The sequence below is a fragment of the Barbus barbus genome, assembly GCF_936440315.1.
Source record: "Barbus barbus genome assembly, chromosome: 45".
NCBI lineage: Eukaryota > Metazoa > Chordata > Actinopteri > Cypriniformes > Cyprinidae > Barbus > Barbus barbus.
Window position 1 is genome coordinate 3990035 of NC_136723.1, and position 23108 is coordinate 4013142.

The 23108-nt window shown below is 35.4% G+C and overlaps 1 protein-coding gene across 2 annotated transcripts in view; it reads left to right on the top strand.

Annotated features, from left to right (window-relative positions):
• Nucleotides 1-21582, top strand: part of LOC306864192 (phospholipid phosphatase-related protein type 1-like) — a 57435-nt gene extending 35853 nt beyond the window's left edge. For both annotated transcript variants that reach the window (XM_079407985.1, XM_079407984.1), the window contains 6 exons: nt 7113-7301; nt 10169-10301; nt 13110-13360; nt 14240-14416; nt 15986-16117; nt 20856-21582. In XM_079407985.1, the coding sequence (XP_079264111.1) occupies nt 7113-7301; nt 10169-10301; nt 13110-13360; nt 14240-14416; nt 15986-16117; nt 20856-20888 (915 nt within the window). In that variant the 3' untranslated portion in view covers nt 20889-21582. The remainder of the gene's footprint in view (nt 1-7112; nt 7302-10168; nt 10302-13109; nt 13361-14239; nt 14417-15985; nt 16118-20855) is intronic.
• The last annotated feature ends 1526 nt before the right edge of the window (nt 21583-23108 follow it).

Here is a 23108-nt window from a genome sequence, read left to right on the forward strand (position 1 = left end):
TCACACAATATACAGATTTTTTTTGTTGTTGTTGCATGTATGGAATACTGAATGCAGAGCAAATGTACAACAGAAAACACTGCACTGAACTGTACTGTATCCCATAATGCAATGTGCTCAATGTGTGGTGAATGAACTGCAAGTAACTGTAGTGGCATCAGATTAAAAATATTAAATAACAGTGTTTATTCCCAAGATAATAACTAGAAGTATCTCGCAGGCAACGAGATGAGGTTATGTGTCAGTATTGTTAGCATAGTACTATTTTGATAGTGCCTACTGTCTGACTTACTAGAATAGTATGTAGTGAATTCTGATCAGTGTGTAGTAAGCTTGTTTCATTCTGAGCATCTCTCTCTCTCTCTCTCTGCGCGCACACACACACACACACACACACACACACACACACACTATGTTGGTGTTTGTAGTCACAAGCTGCCCCCTGTAGGACAGCAGAGGCATGTTTGTTGTTTTGTCTTGTGTTGTATCATGCTGATTATTGCATTGTGTTGGGAAATGATAGACTAATTAAACTTAAGTCCTTGAAATCTCTATTCAGGATAAAATCACTTTCACAGCAGAACAGATTTGGCTCCATCATCACAACTTTATACATTAAATATTAGATGTTCTGAGCAGCGTGTTAGCATGAGAAACTAAAGGCATAGTAGACATAGACATATGACTGAAAGGACATTTAGTAGTTGACTCAAATATTCCTAAATATTCTTCAATTTGAAGATTGGTGTTGTCTAAATATTTACTGCGTTAATGAGTATTTACTTAAACTAAGAATGTTTTGTTTTTGTCTCATTACCCTTTAACTGTAGTGCTTAATTTGATATTACATTTAAAGTTAATCTATTTTAAATGTAGTAAAATGCAGCTTCATCATTACAAATGTGTAATTACACAAATATTTAAATGCATGATGTACAGTATTTAATAGAAATGACATTAAAACAGTTTAATTTACTATAAATGCTTGTCAGGACATTCAATAGAATGAAATGAACATGAAATTGCATATGTGACCCTGGACCAGAAAAGCAGTCTTAAGTCGCTGGGGTATATTTACAGCAAAAGCCAAAAATACATTGCATGGGTCAAAATTATTCATTTTTCTTTTATGCCAAATTCATTAGGACATTAAGTAAAGATCATGTTCCATGAAGATATTTTGTAAATTTCCTACTGTAAATATTTTAAAACTTAATTTTTGATTAGTAATATGCATTGCTAACTTCATTTAGACATCTTTAAAGGTGATTTTCTCAGTATTTTGATTTTTTTGCACCCTCAGATTCTAGATTTTCAAATCGTTGTATCTCGGCCAAATATTGTCCGATCATAACAATACCATACATCTTATTTATTCAGCTTTCAGATAATGTATAAAGCTCAGTTTCAAAAATTGACACTTATGACTGGTTTTGTGGTCCAGGGTCACATATAAAGATGCATTTAAATCCTACTTCAAATAAATTTGGTTAATTGCATTCAATATAGTAAAAAAAATACTTTTTGTATAATGTTTTTTTGTTTTTGTTTTGTAATTTACATGCAATTAAGTTTCCAAAAACATCACATTAGATTCAGGTATATTCTTTATGACTTGTATATGACTTGTATATGACTTCCATAATTCGTACTCTTTTTAAAAATATAGTAAAAAAAAAAAAATGTAATCATCTTTAATTACTAAATATGTTAATATTGCCTGTATTATGACGACATCAAATGTACATTATACATAAATTGAATGACAATCTCTGCAATTATTAGAGATTGCAGAACATATCAGAACCGAGAACATATCAGTCTCCCAAAAAAAAAGTCAGACTTGTGAGATAAAAAGTCGCAATAACCGTTTTAATTTTTTTATTCAGTGACGGAAACGGGCATAGAATGTGATATTTCAAACGTACTTAAATACTTTAGACGCAGAGCGGTGTTTCTGATATCAGTAGCCGGGTTTCCATCCAAAGTTGCAAATTTAACTTATACGCAAAATTGGAATATCGCATAAAATATTTGTGAACGAGCACCGTTTCCATCCAACGAGTCAAAAAGAACAAAATCGACACTTCCTGGTAAACTGGCACTAAATAGTCTATAGAAAACTAGGATAAGTTACTGAATATAATAATTATAAAAAATATAATAATTTTCATATATGAAAAATTAACTGCACCTCAGAGCGAGCAGACGAAGCACAATAAATGCTGTCATTGCTTTCGTAGGTGAATGCTGCTATTTGGGAACACAGTCATTTAAGACAATTATACAGAAATACTTTGACAGACTTTGCTCAGGCATTTCAGAACGACCATAACAACATTTCAGATGCTGTGGAACGAGATCAGTCCGCTACTAGTCAAGTTATCCCGTCTCATAGTGCAAAGTCACTTGACTTTTTAGATGTGCTTGGAGGAAGTTATTCGCAAAATGCTTTTCCATCTCCCTTTATTTGCATTAACCCTTTTTCGCACAAGTCAAAAAACACCAAGCGAGCGTGTAAACTTTTTTGCGAATTAAAGGATTTGTATTCAAAATTTGGCGTTGCCATCACTCGTTTCTCATGCGATACTTCAAAATGTGCATTAAAACGGGGTGATGGAAACCCAGCTAGTGAGCTCGGAGTGGAGCGGGAGCGGAGTGATTATTAAATTCTCGGAGGGGAAATTGTTGATTCTCCACTCTGCTCACATACTCTGTTCGGACCGTTCGGACCGGATCGTTGACCATAGAACACTTTTCCACTTTGAAACAGTCCATTTTAAATGAGCCTTGGCCCACAGGACACGACGGCGCTTCTGGACCATGTTCACATATGGCTTCCTTTTTGCATGATAGAGCTTTAGTTGGAATCTGCAGATGGCATGGCAGATTGTGTTTACCGACAGTGGTTTCTGGAAGTATTCCTGGGCCCATTTAGTAATGTCCAACAAAGGTCTTCGGCCTTGTCCCTTACGCAGAGAGATTTCTCCAGTTTCTCAGAATATTTTGATGATGTTATGCAGTGTAGATGATGAGATTTGCAAAGCCTTTGCAATTTGACGTTGAGGAACATTGTTTTTAAAGTATTCCACAATATTTTTACGAACTCTTTCACAGATTGGAGAGCCTCTGCCCATCTCTACTTCTGAGAGACATCCCTTTTATAGCTAATCATGTTACAGACCTGATGTCAGTTAACTCAATTAGTTGCTAGATGTTCTCTTTTCAAGATTTCTTGCTTGTTCAGCCCTTTGTTGCCCCCGTGCCAACTTCTTTGAGACCTTTAGCAGGCATCAAATTTGAAATGAGCTCATTTAGTTGATAAAAGTGTAAAATTGTAAAAGGTCACGGTTGACTTAGACGGAAGTACCGAGTCAGTAGGCTTTTTAATATTAAAACACCCAGGATACGCACACGAAATGTGCATTTTAAACGATAAACTGACACAAAGACATTTGAATATGTGTATATGGTCCTCCTTCCGCACATTTGTAAACACTGACTCGGTACTTCCGCCTAAGTCAACCGTGACCTTTTCCACGTAATTGCGTATTACGTGACGTCATGAACGCGCATCACAGAACAGAGCAAGGCGAGCATTTGTGCTTATAAAACTTAAACTTTTTTTATTTATTTTTGAAATGACCGATCGTTTCGCTAGATAAGACCCTTAATCATCGGCTGGTATCGTTTAAAGCCCTTTGAAGCTGCACTGAAACTGTCATTTGGACCTTGAACCGTTTGGGTCCCAATGAAGTCCATTATATGGAGAAATGTTTTCATCAAAAACCTTAATTTCTTTTCGACTGAAGAAAGAAAGACATGGACATCTTGGATGACATGGGGGTGAGTAAATTATCAGCAAAAGTTTTTTTAAAAGTGAACTAATCCTTTAATAGTATACTTACCCTGAATAAACCTTATGTTCCACCTATAGTTTCAGGCCGCTTTTCTGAATTCAGCGACTGGAAAGAAAAGTGCTGTGTCAGTGGATTGCGACTGTAATTGGGTTAGACGTGCTTCCCCTTCGGCTCCATATGATGCCCTTTATATTATGGTTTAAGTCAAGCATGATGAATCATGGTACGTAGGCTTATGAAATACTAATGAGGTGCTGACTCAGTACATTGCTGCGGGGTTCAGATTGTGTTGTTTCAGAGTGCGAGATGTGCATAAAGACCATATTTAAACCGCTTTGATATTCTCTTCTGTCCTGACATGACTTCTGATGTGGACTGTGATTGATTTAGAGGTTGGCGCTGGTAGCTAGTGGTTAAAGTTAAACTCTGTGCATGTCTTTGACATGCTGTTGTAACTAGAGACAACAATTTCATCATCTTACTTTGTAAAAACAAAAAGATGGGTTTATAGAGAAATACTTACTTTGGAGGACTTTGGATGTTATTTCAACATTACTCCTGCATTTGAGCGGGAGTAATGTTGAAATACACCACTTTTACACTGTTTTGAAGTGAATCTTATCTTTGAACTCTGCATTTTCAGACGTGTATATTTTCGTTTCGAAACAGGGACTTTGTTACATTGTTGTTATGTAGCATTTACTTCTTGGTTCAGGTCTTTTTTTCAAAGCGCACCAAAATTCGTAAGTCACAGTAAGACGGTCTTCTCTTTGGTGAGAGCGCACCTGTTTATGTTCCTCATGCATCATCCATATTTATATCAGAGTGTAAATCAAGCCTTTGTCAGGAGAAAAGCAATTATACAACAGTTTAGGAGCTTCCTAAACTCATCAACAAAATCAGACGCTGTTGCTTTTTACTTAATGCATTTCCGTTATGAATCATGATACAGCTCGGTTTTATTTGGTTTGTTGGGTTGCATTTTCTGACCACAACCGAACCACTCCAGAGTTCATTTTCAGTCAGGCCAGCCGATCTTGGATTGATTTGTTTTGGTGCAGAATGGAGCACAATGTGTTCATGTATGCCTAAATGAACAGAAGAGAAAGTGAAGGTGTGAAAGCACCTCTGTACACGACCATATAAGCATACTAACTTTAGTGTACACTTGACAAAAGTGGAATTATTAATGTTTTTAAAAGACGTCTCCTCTGCTCATTAAGGCTGCATTTATTTGATACCGTGTAAAGGTCTTTGCACACTGAGTCTTAAATTTTCACGTTGCAAAATAAATACGACCTCACATTGTGTCAGTCCCATTTACACATTGCCTTCTAAATTTGTGTCCGTCCAAAATTCAAATCAGGATCGATTTTCTGTGTTTTCGCATCCATAGCAAGTATTTTGATAGGAAAGGATGACGAATATGAAAAAAAAGGCATATGCATATTTCAGACTCTGTGTGCAAGGACCTTAATTTTGTAAAATATTATTATTAAATTTAAAATAATTGTTTTCTATTGTAATATATTTTAAAATGTAATTTCTGTGATGTGAAGCTGAATTTTCAGCATCATTACTCAAGTCTTCAGTGATTCTTCAGAAATCATTCTAATATGCTGATTGCTGCTCAAGAAACATTTGGTATTATCATTAATGTTTCATATTTCTTTTGTGGATTTTTCTTTTCAGGGCTGACTAATTGAAATTGAATGGCATTTAAAAATATTTTTGTAGTTTGTAACATTTATTTATTTATTAAGTAAATAAATTAGTGCTGTCAAATGATTAATCGTGATTAATTGCATCCAAAATAAAGGTTTTTGTTTACATAATATATGTGTGTGTACTGTGTATATTTATAATGTGTATATATAAATACACACTCATACAGTATATATTTTGAAAATATTTACAAGTGGTGTATATTTATATTCATAATTCATATTATTTATAAATATATTTAATATAAAATGTGTGTATATACATAACAAATATTCACAGTACACACACATATTATGTAAACAAAAAACATTTATTTTGGATGCAATTAATCGCGATTAATCATTTGACAGCACTTCAATCAACCAATCATGATTTGACCCCAAACTTTTGCAAACTAGTGTAAGTTATATAACACATGACTTTAAGCATACCATGCCTTGAGCTGTACTCTGAGACACTGTCTTGCATGTTTCATGAAACACCCTTTATGGAACTCTGCTAGAAATGAATGCTTGAGGAGTGTTTTAGAGGATGAAAATATATCTTATGAGTGGGCCTAATGCAAACAGAAAACAGATTCTTACATGAGGTTTGGTGCATGGAGATGAGACCAATTTTGGAGGTTGTGTGTGTGTGTGTGTGTGTGAAATTTAAGTTCTCATCAGCAGTTTTGGGTTCGTTACTCAGTTTATTACTTGGTACTAGTTACTCCTTACAATAGTAATATTATGCTATCACTTTCTGGCAACAGTAATTAGTTAAACTTCTAGTTACATTACTTTTCCTTCATGCCCCACAGAAGTTGTAATTGCGTATCTTACCCCAAAAATTCTCCTGAAATGATACTAACGATATATTTCTGCCTCATCATTTGACCAAAATCCACTTTGGCTCACAGACAGACGTTATTACAAACACTGATAATGATTGATGGTGACTTAAGTGTTGTGTTACCCTCATTAATTGTCATGTGTAGCGAGAAATTAATTGTAGCTATAATTTCTCTTGTACCCATATATGAGTATATTTCATGATGCTTTTTATCAAAAGAAACCACATAAGTTTGTAAGAAAATGTTTTGTTTTCTAAAAAGATTTGTAATTCTTGTAATACAATTTATATCAGGATCAGAGGGATGTGGGCAAGCCATGTAATGCCAGAGTATATAATACCACAACTTATACATCAGTGTTCAGATCATCTTTTCTCCTGACAAGCTTTTCCATATTCCAAGCTTGCCTGCTGCACTGGTGACTTCATGTGTTCATGAAAATTATGAAAATAAATCTAGGAATTATTGGATTGTTGGACTTCTTCAAATCAGTAGAGGTTGAGTCATCAAAATTAACTACGTAACGAGCTGTTTTATGAATGGTAACTGTAATATTATTACTGAAATCGTATTAGTAATTAGTTAAACTACTAGTTACTGCACAAAGTAATATTATTACTGTAACTAGTCACTAGTAACTAGCTTCTGGCTAACACTGCTCAACAGATACGTTTGTTTCTTTGTTCTCTTTCCAGTTGGTGATCATGGCCGGGACGCTGCTGCTGGCGTACTACTTTGAATGCACAGACACGTTTGGGATCCATATCCAGGGCTTCTTCTGTAACGACGCTGACCTGATGAAGCCGTACCCCGGGGTGGAGGAGAGCAGCTTCATCCCTCCTCTCATCCTCTACTGCGTGGTGGCAGCTGCACCCACAGCCATCGTGAGTACCACTGCCTCAAGATCACCAACAACCGACTAGTTCAGTAGTGAGCTTGACTTGTTTTAGGTTTTTTATGTTTTGATTTTTAGTTTCTGGTGATATAATCAACTTTTTTTAAATTTGAAAGGTTCAGTATCCTTCTGATTTTAATACTATATCTAAACATGAACAACAATCTGTTTTTCCAAAGCTCAGAGAGGGTGGGAGACGATGATAATAATAATACTAATAATTTATTTTGTTGTTGGTGAAACCATTGTTCTCTGAACTTTGAGTTCATTCCAAACTCATAGTATTATATTTTTCATAATATAATATAATATAATATAATATAGTATAATATAATAGCTATTATCATTTAAAAGAAACAAAAATCTTACACAGTTGATGTTGAATGTTGCAGAATTAGTGAAACTGGGATCTAAGAACCTCTGGCAGATGGATTTGTAAAATAGAGATACGTTTAAATGAATGATCCAAGTAAATAATGAATATTTCAATAAAGATTTCTGCATTTATTTTTTGTGTTTGGGATTGTTGGACATGAACACCAGAGGGCACTGCAATACCAACATACAATAAGTAACACATACATGCCTTATTTATTTTAGGTCAAAGAATTCAGTAACTCAATTATTTGTAGATTTTTATTATTATTAAATTAACATTATTATTATTACTTTACATTTAAATTAAGAGCAGGTGTACAACATGAAGGGGAAATTACATTTAGTGTCCAGAGTGGAGTTTCAGTGTGACTCATATCCTTTTAATAACCACACGGATCATAAAACATCGACCACTAAAGACAAATTACAGTGAATATATTTTATTTCTGCTGAAAACGATGGTCTCAGTTTTACTGCCTTTGTTTGGGCCTTTATCAGAAGTGCAATGAAGCAGTTATGAGTTACAGTGGTCATTTTTCAGATTAGACACACCTTGAGGATGTCCTATAATATTTTAATTTGACTTTTTATCAAGAATAATTACAGGATAATTACAGGATCACACCTGTATTCATTCATTCATTCATTCATTGTTTCTTTCTTTCTTTCTTTCTTTGGTAATGGGGATATGGAGACTGTATGTAAGTATCGTGGAGAAAATGCCATAATACAACCAAAATTGACTTGAGTTTCTGAAGGGAAAAAAATGAAATAATGACTGTAAGTTTATATCAAAAAAATTTTTTTTTTACATCAAATATGACCCATGATCGCCTTTATGACATTCAGCAAAATATAACATGTGCATGGCAGAACATCTAGTAGGTTTCTTGAACCTTTTTAATACAGTTCATGTTTATACCTCAGTCTGTATCTCAAGCAGCAGGTTTTCAGCGTTTCATCTGTACTGTATTATTCAGAGACGAACACTGCAGTTCAATTCCATCATTCAAAGCACAGAAATCAGCTCGCGTGTTTTCAGTCTTAAATGAGTTTGACTCGAGAAATATAAAGAACTGCCGCAGCAGCCTCTGCTCGTGAATTTTGCCCTTCCTACGACACAAACTTTCTCTCCTCTGTGTGGTAGAACATGAAACTAAATGGAAACCCTCCTTTGCGTTTCCTAACTTGGTCAGTGGCTGAGAAATATCTGACTTCAAAGTGACCTGTGAAATGCTGTATCTTTTAGGTGCAAATCCCCAAACGGCTCCACTTTTGTCATTATCATTTCTTTTCAGCTCAAACACACATCCATTTAATGCAAATTATTCCATCAGCAGGTCTTTCTTGGTAAATTCTGTCTTTTTTAACTTCCTTAAGTTATGTTTCATGACTGTTTTCTGTTTCACTAGAGATTTTTCACTGATGCTGTGAAAAATATTATGCATTCAATTTTATCTTATACATTCCCTCATGTTTCTTTTTTCGAAACTTTAACATAAATCTTCTAAAGACATTTTGTGTGTGTGTGTGTGTGAGGAACAGTCCCATGTTTAAGTTTTAAATTCTCAATTATCTTACAATTGTGTTTAGATTGAAATTGGTGCATAAAGAATTCATAAACAATTAATCATAATCAAAAGTCCATTGGCTCTGAAGGAGGTACAATGGAAAGAAAAAAAAAGAGAATGAGAGAGAGCTTTGTAAACTGTACATATGGATTTGGAGCAACATGAAGGTGAATAAATGATGACAGTTTTCATTTTGGGCAGAAATATTTCTTCGTTTCTAAAAGTATTTATACGATTTGATATTTACGGCTTTGAATATTTATGCCTTGTGCCAGGAGTCAAAGTATGAATTTTGTTTGTTATCGTCATTATTGATATCATTAGTGCGAAACACTGTGTTTAACTACAGTTGGTTTACTCCAAATAATACAAGGGCATAGTGAACTGATCATTAGAGGTTCACTCAATTTCACGCCACAAAATACTTTAGAAAACCTGATTTTGCTCATAAAACGGAGGTATTATAGAAACTATAGAAATAGTTTGATGTACTGTGTCATTCTAACATTCACAGCACAAAGCCCCCTCAGAAATTGCAATGTTTATGACATCAGGGCCATGAGCTCATTAACATATTAATTGTACATTTACATATTAACGCCTATCCCTCATGAACAAGAGCGTGAGCCACTCCTGTTTTCACGTCATTTGCATACATATGTCTTAAAGGTACAAACCCAAAAAAAAAAAAAAAAACTAAATTGTGTTTAGATTGAAAACTGAAGCAAGTTACACCAGGTTTGATGACATTGATACCGAAACTGTGACACCGTAAGATACGGGCTTAAATGAAGAATACAGTTCCTGCAATTCAAGTGATGAGCAAAATAATCAGAAATATTATAATAGACATGAGTCTCAGATGAGATGCTGCTGGAATCTAATGCTTTTTTTGTTGTGTCTGCAGATATTTATTAGTGAGATCTCCATGTATATCATGAAGTCCACTAGAGAAGCTCTCCTAGCCCAGGAGAAAACCATTGTGACGGGCGAGTGCTGCTACCTAAACCCTCTCATCCGCAGAATCATTAGGTTTATTGGTGAGTCTTTGCTTTTTTTACTACTAACTTTGCTTTTTTTATTACTTCGCTTTCTATTATTAACACTTTAGCTCAGTATCCTTTGGTTCCAATATGGATTTTTCAGTGCCTAAAACTGATATCTTGGGAGCATGGTGAGATAATGCATACTATATATGCACATCTTTTTTTAATCTAATACATTGACAGTCATTTTAGGGTGGATACTGTGTGCTTATATTAGGGCTGGGAAGACAATGTCTTAATTTCTGGAAGTAATATATATTAAATGTCTAAAAATACTTAATTCATGCAGCAGTTTGCTTCTGGGAGCTACAGTTATGCGTTTCCTCGTTTCCTGTGGAGAGCGTTATATGACTGTGCTATTCACAGGCCTTTTGCTACTGGCTCAGCAAAGCAAAGGAATTGTATTAATGATTTAGCATGGCAATTAATATGTACAATAATCTTCTAGAGGGAAAAAAAAGAACAGACATCTCTTGTTTAAACAGGAGAGCACATAGAGTAATGAAAGAAATATGTAGACGTGCCGATATAATGCAATATATCACGATAATGAATATGCACGATATTGTTATCGTGGGCACATAATAATGATTTATTACAAATTCTTCAGAATTTTGAATGCATTTTAAGAATACTTTTCCCATCAACTGGTCACAATGCACAACACTCAAACGTGAGAAACGCTCTGGATAACGCGCACATTCACTCTCTGACAGCAGATGGCGCTGAAGCAACAGCAGAAATGCAACCGTTACTCCGGAAACCCAGACTTAATAGGCTATTAAAATTAAAAATGCCAATTAAAAATTCTTCTAAACGTTCATTAATCTTACATAATTCCAATATGTATTAACACATTGTTAAAATAAAAAGTTGCAACTGTGTTCTATCATGAATTGAGAGTTGTTCTTTTTAACAAAGATTAATAACTTCTGTAGCAAATGTAGCTATTGCTCATTGTGAATGTTAACTAATAAGATCTTATTGTAAAGTGATACTTATTGGTCTTTGTAATAATTTAGCATTTTAGCATTTTAACCTATGTAAAATTTTATAATTTTTTGTGTATATTGATTTATTGTATTTAAATGTTCAGTTACTTTTGTTTTTAGGAAAAATTTGTTAAACATATTATACTGTATTATGACAACACTTTTTTGCAACTTAATTTCAATATCATGATATTACCGTATACCGTGATAAAAGCATTAGCAATTAATCGCAACATGAAAATTTGATACCAGCATATCTCTAATCTGGAGTTACTTGACATAAATAAATGCAAAGCAAAAGGAGACATTTGTTACTATGGGTTTTATGGGATGTTTGGTGTAAATTTATTGAACTTAAAAAAAAAAAAATGATACAAGGCCATGTTCTGTGATTAATGATAAAGATAACATTGGCCTGCAGTTTGCTTATTAAATCTTAAAAATGTTTCATATTGTTGAATGGCTATAATTTAAAATTATCCATTTAACAAAGTTATTGTAAACGCTCACATTGATAAAAATATCAGTGAACATAAAAATGTGCTTAACTATATTTTGAGGACATATTTGTACCCAAAACTGACAAAACCTAATTTTGCAGGACACCCTCATTTGTAAAATATGCATCAAAATAAATAGTTTTATTATTATTATTTCTGTTAGAGTGTGGGTTAAGGATTGGTTATATAATGTACAACCAGCGGTATACACTGTATTTAAAACAATAGAAGTAGCTAAGTATGTGTGCTTATTCATTGACAAACCTGTGGGTTGGTTTTGACACCTGTCCAATGCAGATTATTTGTTAATGGTTTATTAATCAATTTAACCCATTAATGCTACTAGTACTACTACTATAGAAAAAAAGAGTACTAAGCAAATATCGCTAATAGTACTTTAGCGAGCTCTCAAAAGTAAAAGTGCACCACATATCCAGCAAATCTTTGACTTTGTTAGGATGCTATGATTTACCTGGAGATTTTAAAAGTGCAAGTTTTCAAGTAAAACTGCTGAGCTGTGACTGTTTTATTGATTAGTAACAGACGGAACGCACAACTCTACCTCCACAACGCATCAATTTTTAATGTTTGCTACTAATATAATGACAGAAACAATCAACACAACTTTCCAATAAAACCTTCCCTCGCAGTGTTTCTTTTATGCATTCATATTTACAGGATGTTGGTTTCAGTACACATGTCCATGCTGTCCACCCAAAGCCTGACGTAAAATAAAATGAGAAACATGGGGAGTGTTGCTTTGCTGGATGTGATGCATAATGTAGTGGAGACTCTGGTAATGGTGTCCTCTGAGGCTTGGGATTGCGGTGATATGGACCATCGGATTGCATTCTTGAGCAATTGAGGCCGGAGAGTACAGTATCTTTTGTCTTTCTCTCTCCAGTAGCTCTAACTCATCGACGCCCTTCGCACTTTCAGAGACACCATGAATTGTAATCTACTTCACATACGCACCGTTTCACAGTGAAACAAGTCATTGTATTCCACAAAATCAGTTGGAAAACGCCCGTTTGAGAGAGTTGGCATAACTATAGGACATCATAATTACATGCATAAGATACTAAGCTTAGTAGAGTAGTTTTGTTGGTGCCAAATTATGTATGCAAATGTAGCATTAGCTCTAGTGGGCATTTGTAATTACTTCTGGTTGAAGATAAAAATAACATCGTTCCATCAAGACCGCATTGGTATTCATAGACGTCCTCCAAGCCCTTGTCTGATTTGCTTATATTTTCGAGACTTGATTGGGAACAAGATGAATAGTTTTCTGCTGTTGTTTTTCACCGCAGGTGTCTTCGCGTTTGGCCTGTTCGCCACCGACATCTTTGTCAACGCCAGCCAGGTAGCGACTGGTAATTTGGCGCCGTATTTTCTGAGCGTCTGCAAGCCAAATTACACTGGGATGGATTGTCGCTTCAACCACCAGTTCATCGCCAATGGAAACATCTGCACTGGGAACCCGGTGGTGGTGGAGAGATCCAGGAGGTCCTTCCCATCCAAAGACGCATCGCTCAGTGTCTACTCCGCCGTCTACGTTACTGTAAGACCCTGCAGCGTGGGTTTGAAATTGTTTAGTTTGTCTGTTATGTGTTGAATTCCAACTTGATTTCAACTGGCTCATACTTCATGGTTTGTTTACCTGGAACAGAAATTTGCTTTACACAAAAGTTGTCCCAACCAGGTCCAAAGCAATTAGTCTTGAAATATAATTGGTCCAAAATCCAAATGTGTTCATGTTCAGTTTGGACAGACACTGAAAAATGAGGATGCTTGAAAAATGGCCTGTTGTTTTAATTTAGTGTCATGTATTAATTTTTAAACAGGGAAAATCTACTTACACTGCGTTTTAAACGGATATATGTACAGGTTTTTTTATGCAAAGTTGTTACCAATACTAATTTAATTTCACAATTGTGAATGCCAATTTTGTTTATTCATCAAACAGTCCTGAAAAACAAACTACACACACACACACAGAGTTAATTAGTTAGTTATTCACTGTTTTTACTGTATTTTTGATCAAATTACTGCAGCAAAAAAGACTGCCATACAAAGGCAATTAGTGTAACTATACATTAGTTGAAACTGATGCGAGAAATCGTGTTACTTACACTGATTTTGAATAGATCTTCAGTGTGTTTTGATGTCAGGTTAGTGATGTTGAATCGCAGGGTTTGTGATGAAGTCTTTTCTTTGGTTGAGCTGAGTTTAGAGCAGCTCTCTTTCTCTCTCTTTCAAGGGAGTAAGAGGTTATTTACTCTGATTCCATTCTCCATAATTGGCCATAATTTCCCTGAGGTGGAGCAAGCGGCGTGTATTTATTTAAGCTTGATTTCCTCACAGTCACCTGCTGCACAATACATCCACTGAATAAATTGGTACCTGAGCGTGTGTGTGTGTGTGCTCTTGCCTGTTTCAGATGTACATCACGAGCACCATCAAGACGAAAAGCAGTCGTCTGGCCAAGCCTGTACTTTGTCTAGGAATCCTGTGCGCTGCTTTCCTGACTGGATTGAACCGTGTATCAGAATACCGCAATCACTGCTCAGACGTCGTTGCTGGATTCATATTAGGAAGCTCCATAGCTCTTTTTCTGGTGAGTTTCATCGTTTTACACACACACACTTATATTTTTTACTTGTATTACTCTGTACTTCCGCCTAAGTCAACCGTGACCTTTTCAACGTCATTGCGTATTACGTGACGTCATGAACGCGCATCACAGAACAGAGCAAGGCGAGCATTTGTGCTTATAAAACTTAAACTGTTTTATTTATTTTTGAAATGACCGATCGTTTCGCTAGATAAGACCCTTATTCATCGTCTGGTATCGTTTAAAGCCGTTTGAAGCTGCACTGAAACTGTCATTTGGACCTTGAACCGTTTGGGTCCCAATGAAGTCCATTATATGGAGAAATGTTTTCATCAAAAACCTTAATTTCTTTTTGACTGAAGAAAGAAAGACATGGACATCTTGGATGACATGGGGGTGAGTAAATTATCAGCAAAAGTTTTTTTAAAAGTGAACTAATCCTTTAAATTGCACTAGCCTAGTTTTCATGATTCAACAATAAGAACGAGACTGGGCAAAAACGGCATCCATAGGAGAGTTCCAAGGCAAAAGCCATTGCTGACCAAAAAGAAAACAAAGGCTCATCTCACATTTGCCAAAAAATATCTTGATTATCCCCAAGATTTTTGGGCAAATATTCTATGGACTGATGCAACAAACGTTGAACTTTTTGGAAGGTGTGTGTCTCGTTACATCTGGCATAAAACCAACACAGGATTTCATAAAAAGAACATCATACCAACAGTCAAACATGGTGGTGGTAGTGTGATGGTCTGGGGCTGATTTGCAGCTTCAGGACCTGGATGACATGCCATAATTGATGGAACCATGGATTCTGCACTCTATCATAAAATCCTGAAGGAGAATGTACTGCCATCAGTTTGTGACCTCAAGCTCAGGCGCACTTGGGTTATGCAGCAGGACAATGATCTCAAACACAGCAGCTAGTCCACCTCTGAATGGCTCAAGAAAAACAAAATTAAGGTTTTGGAGGGGCCAAGTCAAAGTCCAGTCTTAAATCCGATTGAGATGCAGTGGCATGACCTTAAACAGTCCATTTATGCTCGAAAACCCTTCAATGTGGCTGAATTAAAACAATTCTGCAAAGAAGAGTGGGCCAAAATTCCTCTACAGCGATATGACCGATTCATTGCCAGTTATCGCAAATGCTAGATTGCTGATTTAGATGCTGAAAATTCAGCTTTACCACCAAATAAATAATTACAATTTTAAAATATAATAAAGTACTATTATTTTCAACAGTAATACTATATTGCTGTTTTTACTGTATTTTTGATCAAATTAATGCAGCATAAGAGACTTGTTTAATTTTTTTTTATATATTTTACCGACTCCAAACTTTTGAAAAATAACAGCATCCATTTTGAAACAAGGGTCGGTAAAATGTAATAATTAAATAATAATTGTATTATTATTATCATTAAAATATTAAGAATTTTTTTTCATGATCAATAAAAAAAAAAAAAAAAAAATTAAATAATGTGAAGTATTGTGTATTAATTTAATATGTATTTTTGACTTAGTAGGTACTGTATCTATTGCAATCTTCAAAAGTTGCTTTTTTCATGGTAGGGAATCTGTGTAGTGAACAACTTCAAAGGGACTCACTCCACTCCTACCAAACAGAAGCAGGATAATTACCGCGGCCTTCCCTTGATGACATTCCCCCGTGTGGAAAGCCCTCTCGAGACACTCAGCGCACAGGTAATGTCATCTTCAGCATCGCAGGAAGTCATCTCTCTCTTGTCCTGCTCACAGTGATCAGTGTTTGTTTTGTTACATACAGTTTATTGTAGTATGGATCATGCTATTTTACTAGTTTCAATTTGACAACACTTAATAACTTGCATTACACATATCATTTAAGCAATATCAAACAAGCAAGAGTGTTGTTGCACTTAATGTCAGCACTGTTAGAATGAGGCCATATTCAGTACAACAGCACAAATGAGATGTTACAGTTCTATAAATGTGACCCGTGCTGGCAAAATGAGTCAGAATGAGCAAATTTTCAAAAATTCGTTATTTTTTATTTTAACATTCTCCATTCAAATATCTTCAAAATTATATATGACTTGTTGGAATCGGACAAAAAATAACTGAGCTACAGCCGTTTGAAGGCGATAAGGTCAGCAGAGTTGATTTTGAGAAAAGTCGAGTTAAAGATTCCAAAGCAAAATCACCAAGCAACGTTGCATATTTTCTTCCAATTCTTTTAACAATAATAGCTATAATATTAATCACTATATAGGTATTTTTTAATTTTATCTTTGTTATTAAAATGAGAACAAAGATGCAAATAAACAGTAGTTTAATCAAGAGCAGCAAGTGATTCTGTCTTTTCTTTTAATGTTTGATTAACGAGACGGATCTATATTAAGACCAACTGTAATGCATGGAGCTAATATAGGGCCCTATTATACACCCCGCGCAATGCGGCACCAGGTGCGACGCAAGCGTCTTTTTGCTAGTTTCAGCCCGATGCAGTTATCATTTACACAACCTGCGCCACATTTAAATGCATTTGCGCCCATTTGTGCTTTCCGGGCGTGCTGGGCTGAAAACGAGCTGTGCTCAGGCACATTGTTGGTGCATTGCAATTTTGAGGCAACGGAAATAGTGCAGTATTTATTTTATTATTATTTTTTTTTTAATTTAAAGCGTGTTAGTAATATGCGCTTATAGGCGGGTCCACCACGCTCGTACACTCTGCTTATTACACACACAGGGCACACACACATGCCGAATATTAAAAATTAAAGGATTACAATGTAAAAGATTATTATTGTGTAGGCTACATAAATATAAAAATGCCTACGTCGTATTTGATAGTCATTGTATGTATCAGAATTAGGCTTCCTATTTGCTCGCGCGCAAGCAGCTCTGTTTCCTCTCTGGAGACGTGTTCAGTCTTTGCGCTTGCAAATTCTGCCATGTAAATAGCGAATCCGCCATGGCGCAACTGGCTCTTAAAGAGAATGAGAGATGAGAGCCTGATTTGTTTATTGCACGTTATGCCCAAAACACACCCATTACTCATTAAGAGAATAGGCACAACCGTTTTAGACCATGCGCTGGGCGCGCTGACCGGTTTTCCAATTGTTAAACTAGCAAAAGTGGTTTCGGAAATGACCTAAGTGCACCTGTGCCTTGCGCTTAGATCGTTAAAATAGGGCCCATAATGTTACACATCAGGGGCCTCATTTATAAAGCGTGTGTGCACTCAGATTTGATCTTAGAGTATGCGTATGCTTAAATCCATGCCAGCGCTCAAATTTATAAAGACATCTTTGACATGGCCAAGTGCTTAGCGTAAGCACGAGCAGACGTACGCACTTTTTATTGTCGGAGTATTGCAAGTTTTCTGTTCGTACGTTCATTCTATGAATCAAACGTACGCATATTCAAAAGATGATCGTAAGATCAAATGTAGGATTTGTAGGAAATGTAGTAATTTTATAAATGACGCCCCTGATTTTTCCCCAACCATTACCTAAACTTTCATGTAAGACATAACAGATTATGTTTGTGTGAATCTCGCCAAGACATATTTCGCAATAATGTACTTTATAGGGAGATCGCACACTCAACGAGAGGCACGTCTTATGCATGCGCTTTGCAAATGTTAGTCAGCGCTTAATCGTTTAGTTTTCATCATGGGTTTGAAAATCATATTTCACTGGTTTGGACTCATGTCATCGAGAATTCGATATGAATATTCACAAAGCTGGAACCTTCAACTTGGCGTAAGAAGCAGCAGCAGTCGTCCAGAAGTGAGCAGAGAAAAAGGTACTCCTCTCAGAAAACGTACAAATAAAGATCATTTTAGAGTGAAAACCTCATTTTTGTGAAAACCTCAAATTCGACCAAAACTGACATTTTTCTGTAGCTCATAATTAGACGGTGCGCATTCCGACTCATTTTGCCAGCGCGGGCCACATATAATCATTTAATATAGAGTAACTTACATTTAAGACACAAGGAATGTGGTTATTTTTATTTATTTATTTCAGGCTTGCAGGGCTCGACAGTGCGAGCATTTCACTCGCATTTGCGACTAAAAATAGATGTGTGCGAACTGGAAAATGTATTTAGGAGCGCAAGTGCGAATACAAAACAAAATACAAAACAGCCTAACTTATACAGTAGCCTATAACAAACGTATTAATTTATTCTGTTTATTTATGGAAAAATTGCGATGCAGCCTCATATGATTACTTTAGAACTTTAAAAAGGCAACGTTTTAATTTAAATGAGCACAGATGAGAAGAAAAGCGGAGCGAGTTAAAGTGAAGACGCGCTGAATGACGCACATTCGCCACTAGAGGGCGCTGCCGCTGCCGTTACCCCGGTAACCCAGTAAACAAATCAGCTGCGCTATTTTCCTAAAACTGTGTAAATAATGTTTCATACTCAGTCATTTAGATATTTATATTCGCTTTAATCTTCACAATAGTCTCAAATAATTCTTACTTAAAGACTTAATGAGCTATTTATTTTCCAACATTTTTTCTAAGCTAAAACATGGCCCATCCACTGATCTATAATAGAGAACAGTGGGCCTATCTATATATCAACGACTGATTCGTTATTATTGTTCAGTAACACAAGTTCCATTAGTTAACATGAAAAAAACAATGACTGCATTTATTAATAATGCTATCTTAATTTCAACTTTTAATAATACATTATAAAATCAAAAGTTGTCTTAATATAATTCAATGGAGCTAACATTAACTAGCATAGTTGTATTTTTTATTAAATCAACATTAACAAAGAATATTAACTACTGCAACAATTAGCTATTGCACATTTTTAGTTAATGTTAACCTGCTTTAACTAATGTTAACAAATGGGACCTTACTTACCTATTGTTCTTTCGTTCATTTGAACAATCTTTTGCACTCTAATCTTGAAACACTTGTTTACTTTATATTTTTATGTATTTTTTATAAAAGTCTTTTAGTAAATTATCTTTAATAAAGTTATTAAACCTGTTAGGAGGACAACACTTTTTTTCACTTAGAAATTATATATTGTGATTTAAAAACAAAAACATACCGTGACAAAAGCTTCAATGATTATTGTGAAAATTTTATACCGACACAGTTTAATAGGATTATAACTAATTACATAATTAGCCTATTAAATATTGTCTGAAGTAAAATTATTTAAAAACCTTGTGTACTTTCTGTATTCTGATAAATTAAATAATGGTGCTTGTAAATGTCTCTTTGTATCCCCTTATTAAGCTAAAACACCTAATTAGAAAAATTTGCATTGCGCCCCTAAATGTTTTTAATGCGCTCCTAAATTTTTTGACTTAGGAGCACATGTGCTCCTTGGGGAATAGGTAAGCGTCAAGCCCTGGCTTGTCTAACGCATCACATACATCAATATTTTCCACTATCACTGGTTTTCAGTCCACAGCAATGCATTTCGCAATAGAGTTGCTTTGTCTGAGATGGAGTTGTTCACACATGATGAGTTCTTGTTTTTGTCCCCTTTTATAAACTTTTGGTCTGTATACATATGCAGTATATGTATACAGTACATTTGTGGCCATTGCATTGTCACAATGTTTTTTTTCAATGTCTCGCTATGCACACTGTGTGAAACACTGTTTTAATTTTAGCCTTCGTTCTAGTAACCATAATAAATCTGGTACCACGAATATGATGTATAAATTGAGAGGGATCGATAGATTTAGGATATTACTCAATAAATTAATATACAATAAAATAATTAATTTTTTTTTTTTTGTACATTTGTAATGAGGATTGTATACCTAGTCTCACCAACATTAGTTTCAGTGCATATTTGGCTGAAATTAACCTTGCTTTTTTTGCAAACCCACTTGAACTTTTAAGCCGTCCCTGAAGTAGTTCCTTTATTTGGCCCCTGAATAAAAAAAAAACCCCAAATGCTTTGATTTTGCAGTTTGCCATTTATTCTCTCCAAAATGCCCCAAAAGATGCATTTTATCACATTACACAGCAGGGAAATACAATGCTGCTTCTACAAATTCATTCCAACACTGTTTACAGCAGGGAAAATCTTGTGAGACGTCTCTATTGACAGCCAGCCAGTAAAATACCTCGAGCGCCTGAGCAGCAGATGTGGGTCAGAGGAATTCTCCTTTGCTTCCGACGCCAGCTTAACACCCTAGTGGCTGAGAAAACCAAAACCAAACCAAAAGTCAATGTGTTTGGGGAAACAAGGAAAATCAGGTGTTCTGTCACGATCTGGCCAAGTACGATAATCGAAGCAGTTAATTTAACAGGAATTGGCATTGTGAAATTACACATTCTGCTCCACGGCTCTCTGGTGTTTCTGTTAAATGCGCCTGATGAGTAATAAGCATTTACGTGACGAGTCAAATGCTTATTACAGTCTGGAACAGTGCAGCATGACTCTGAGTGCAATTTTGCTTGTCTTTCAGAACCATTCAGCGTCCATGACTGAAGTCACATGACTAAGGGGGCAGCACCGGGTCACGTTCGCTTCACCTCAACACTTCTAGGCACAAAAGTTTTTTTTTGTACTGTGGAATACTGTAAAAAAAGAACAAGTAGAAGAAAAGAAAAAAGACAGTATTATGTTGTAACTAGTTGTACCTAGAAGCAGCTGTTTTGTACATTTTGTATAAGAGAGTGCTGTAGCTTTCCCTCATAATGTCGACACTGCTCAATTCATGTCCAGATTTCTGCCTCCTTTGTCATGTTTTACATCACAAAAAGTAAATATATACAGTCTATATATAATGTAATTCAAATATCGATGTCGTTATGTGGTATTTGTACAAAGAATGATTTTATTTAGATTTTTTTCCTGTACATTTTTGGACAAAGATCATTTTGTATTCTTTTTGTTATCTGTATAAAGCATTTTGATCAACTTTGCCTGCTGATTTTCCAGGAATGTTTTTGGTATACCTATTTTTGGTGTAAGATTTAAAGAAAACGTGTTGAATTGTTACACGTCGTTGTATCGGATTCTCCTCGGGCATCTTTGAATGGCCATGTACTCAGCATGAAATACACAACACTGTTTGAATAACCTGTTATTCTCGACTTGTGTTTTGTTTTTTCTTTAAAGGTTGCATTTCATTTGAAATGCTAAATATATTTTCCTGAGTAGTCTGTCAAATAAATAGTCTGTAGCTGAGTCCAATAACTTGAGTGAGTTTCATTTTTTGTTTAAAGAATGGTAATGTATTTGATTGCCATTTGTGCTATAATCTCATGACATGAATGTATTTGCAGTACTCTTATTAGTACTGCTATGGTTAAAAACATGCTTTTGCGGCCAGGTGGTGTTTGACATCTACCAGCAGGAGCTAACCAGACAAACCTTGACGCTTTTGAATGGATGAGTGTTTATCCAGATGCAAATTTTGGAAAGGGAACAGATTTGATGAACTTAAAGTTCAGATCTACCGTCACTTAAGAGTCAAAAAAGCATATACAAGCAACACAAAATTACTACCAGGGGCTCCTGACGATATACTGAGGTCTTGTGAAGTGAAACAATCTGTCATTGCAAGAAAATGAGCATTATTTACAACGTTATTACCTGTAATCCAGAGCCTCAGGCAAACGGTCCAGAGTGAAGTCTGGTTAACGAACAAATCATTCTTTTGTCACCAGTTCACCAAATCGGACTGAAGCGTCTGAAACAGTTCAAGATTCAAACAGCACAGATCTACAACTTTTTCAATCAAAACTTACTTTCAGACATGCCTGACGCTCACTCTGACTTAAAATTAGTCAAAATACAGCATATATGATCCCATGATGCTGATTTTTGCTCATTTTTACAACAGTCATTGAACTGAGGAAATCAGAACTAAGAGCGATAAGCCACTGATATGAACGTTTTATGGTTTCTAATTGTTTATGTAAAAAGTTGAGCTGAGAAGACTAGTTTATTCTCTTTATATGCTTTAGACATGTAAAACATCCAAGTTTCACATCATTATTGGGTGCTTTAATAATAATATAATTGTGTACATGTTACATCATTGCATGATTACATAAACAAACTAGTGAACTGAGTCAGTTCATTGAAATCAAAAAACGTGTTTTCCGTGTTTGCTTGAGGCTCTGGATTACAGGTAATAATGTTGTAATTAATGTTCAGTTTCTTGGATACACCAATTGTTTTGCTTCATAAAACCTTAATATATTGTCAGGAGCCATGGGTATTAATTTTGTGTTCCTTGATATGCTCTTTTTTTTTTTTTTTTTTTTTTCTCCTCAGGTTGGCAGCTGCTGACTTGATTTTTACTCGGAAAAAAAAGTCAACTACATCTTCGATGGCCCGAGGGTAGAAAAATAACATATTTAAATTTTTGGTGAACTGTTGCTCAAATGTCCTTCCCCTCATCAGTTGGCTCAAAAGCACACTTTATATCAGCTGCGCAAGGCACGAGCAGCTCAACAAGAATAAGAGAAACACACTGCTCAAGACAGAAAATTGCAGGCTGATCTGGATTGGGGAAACTTGTTTTCCCACATTAAATTATTTCCACCAAGCCCAGAACAGATTTTATACCGCAGGTCTACTCGCATAGACTGAAATATATCATAGAGCTAATGGTGCCTTAGGAAGATGCAGCTGAGGAAGCAAACAAATGCAAGTTCAAGTAAACAGATATTGGAGAGGAGGCAAGACAATAGGGATAGGAAACCCG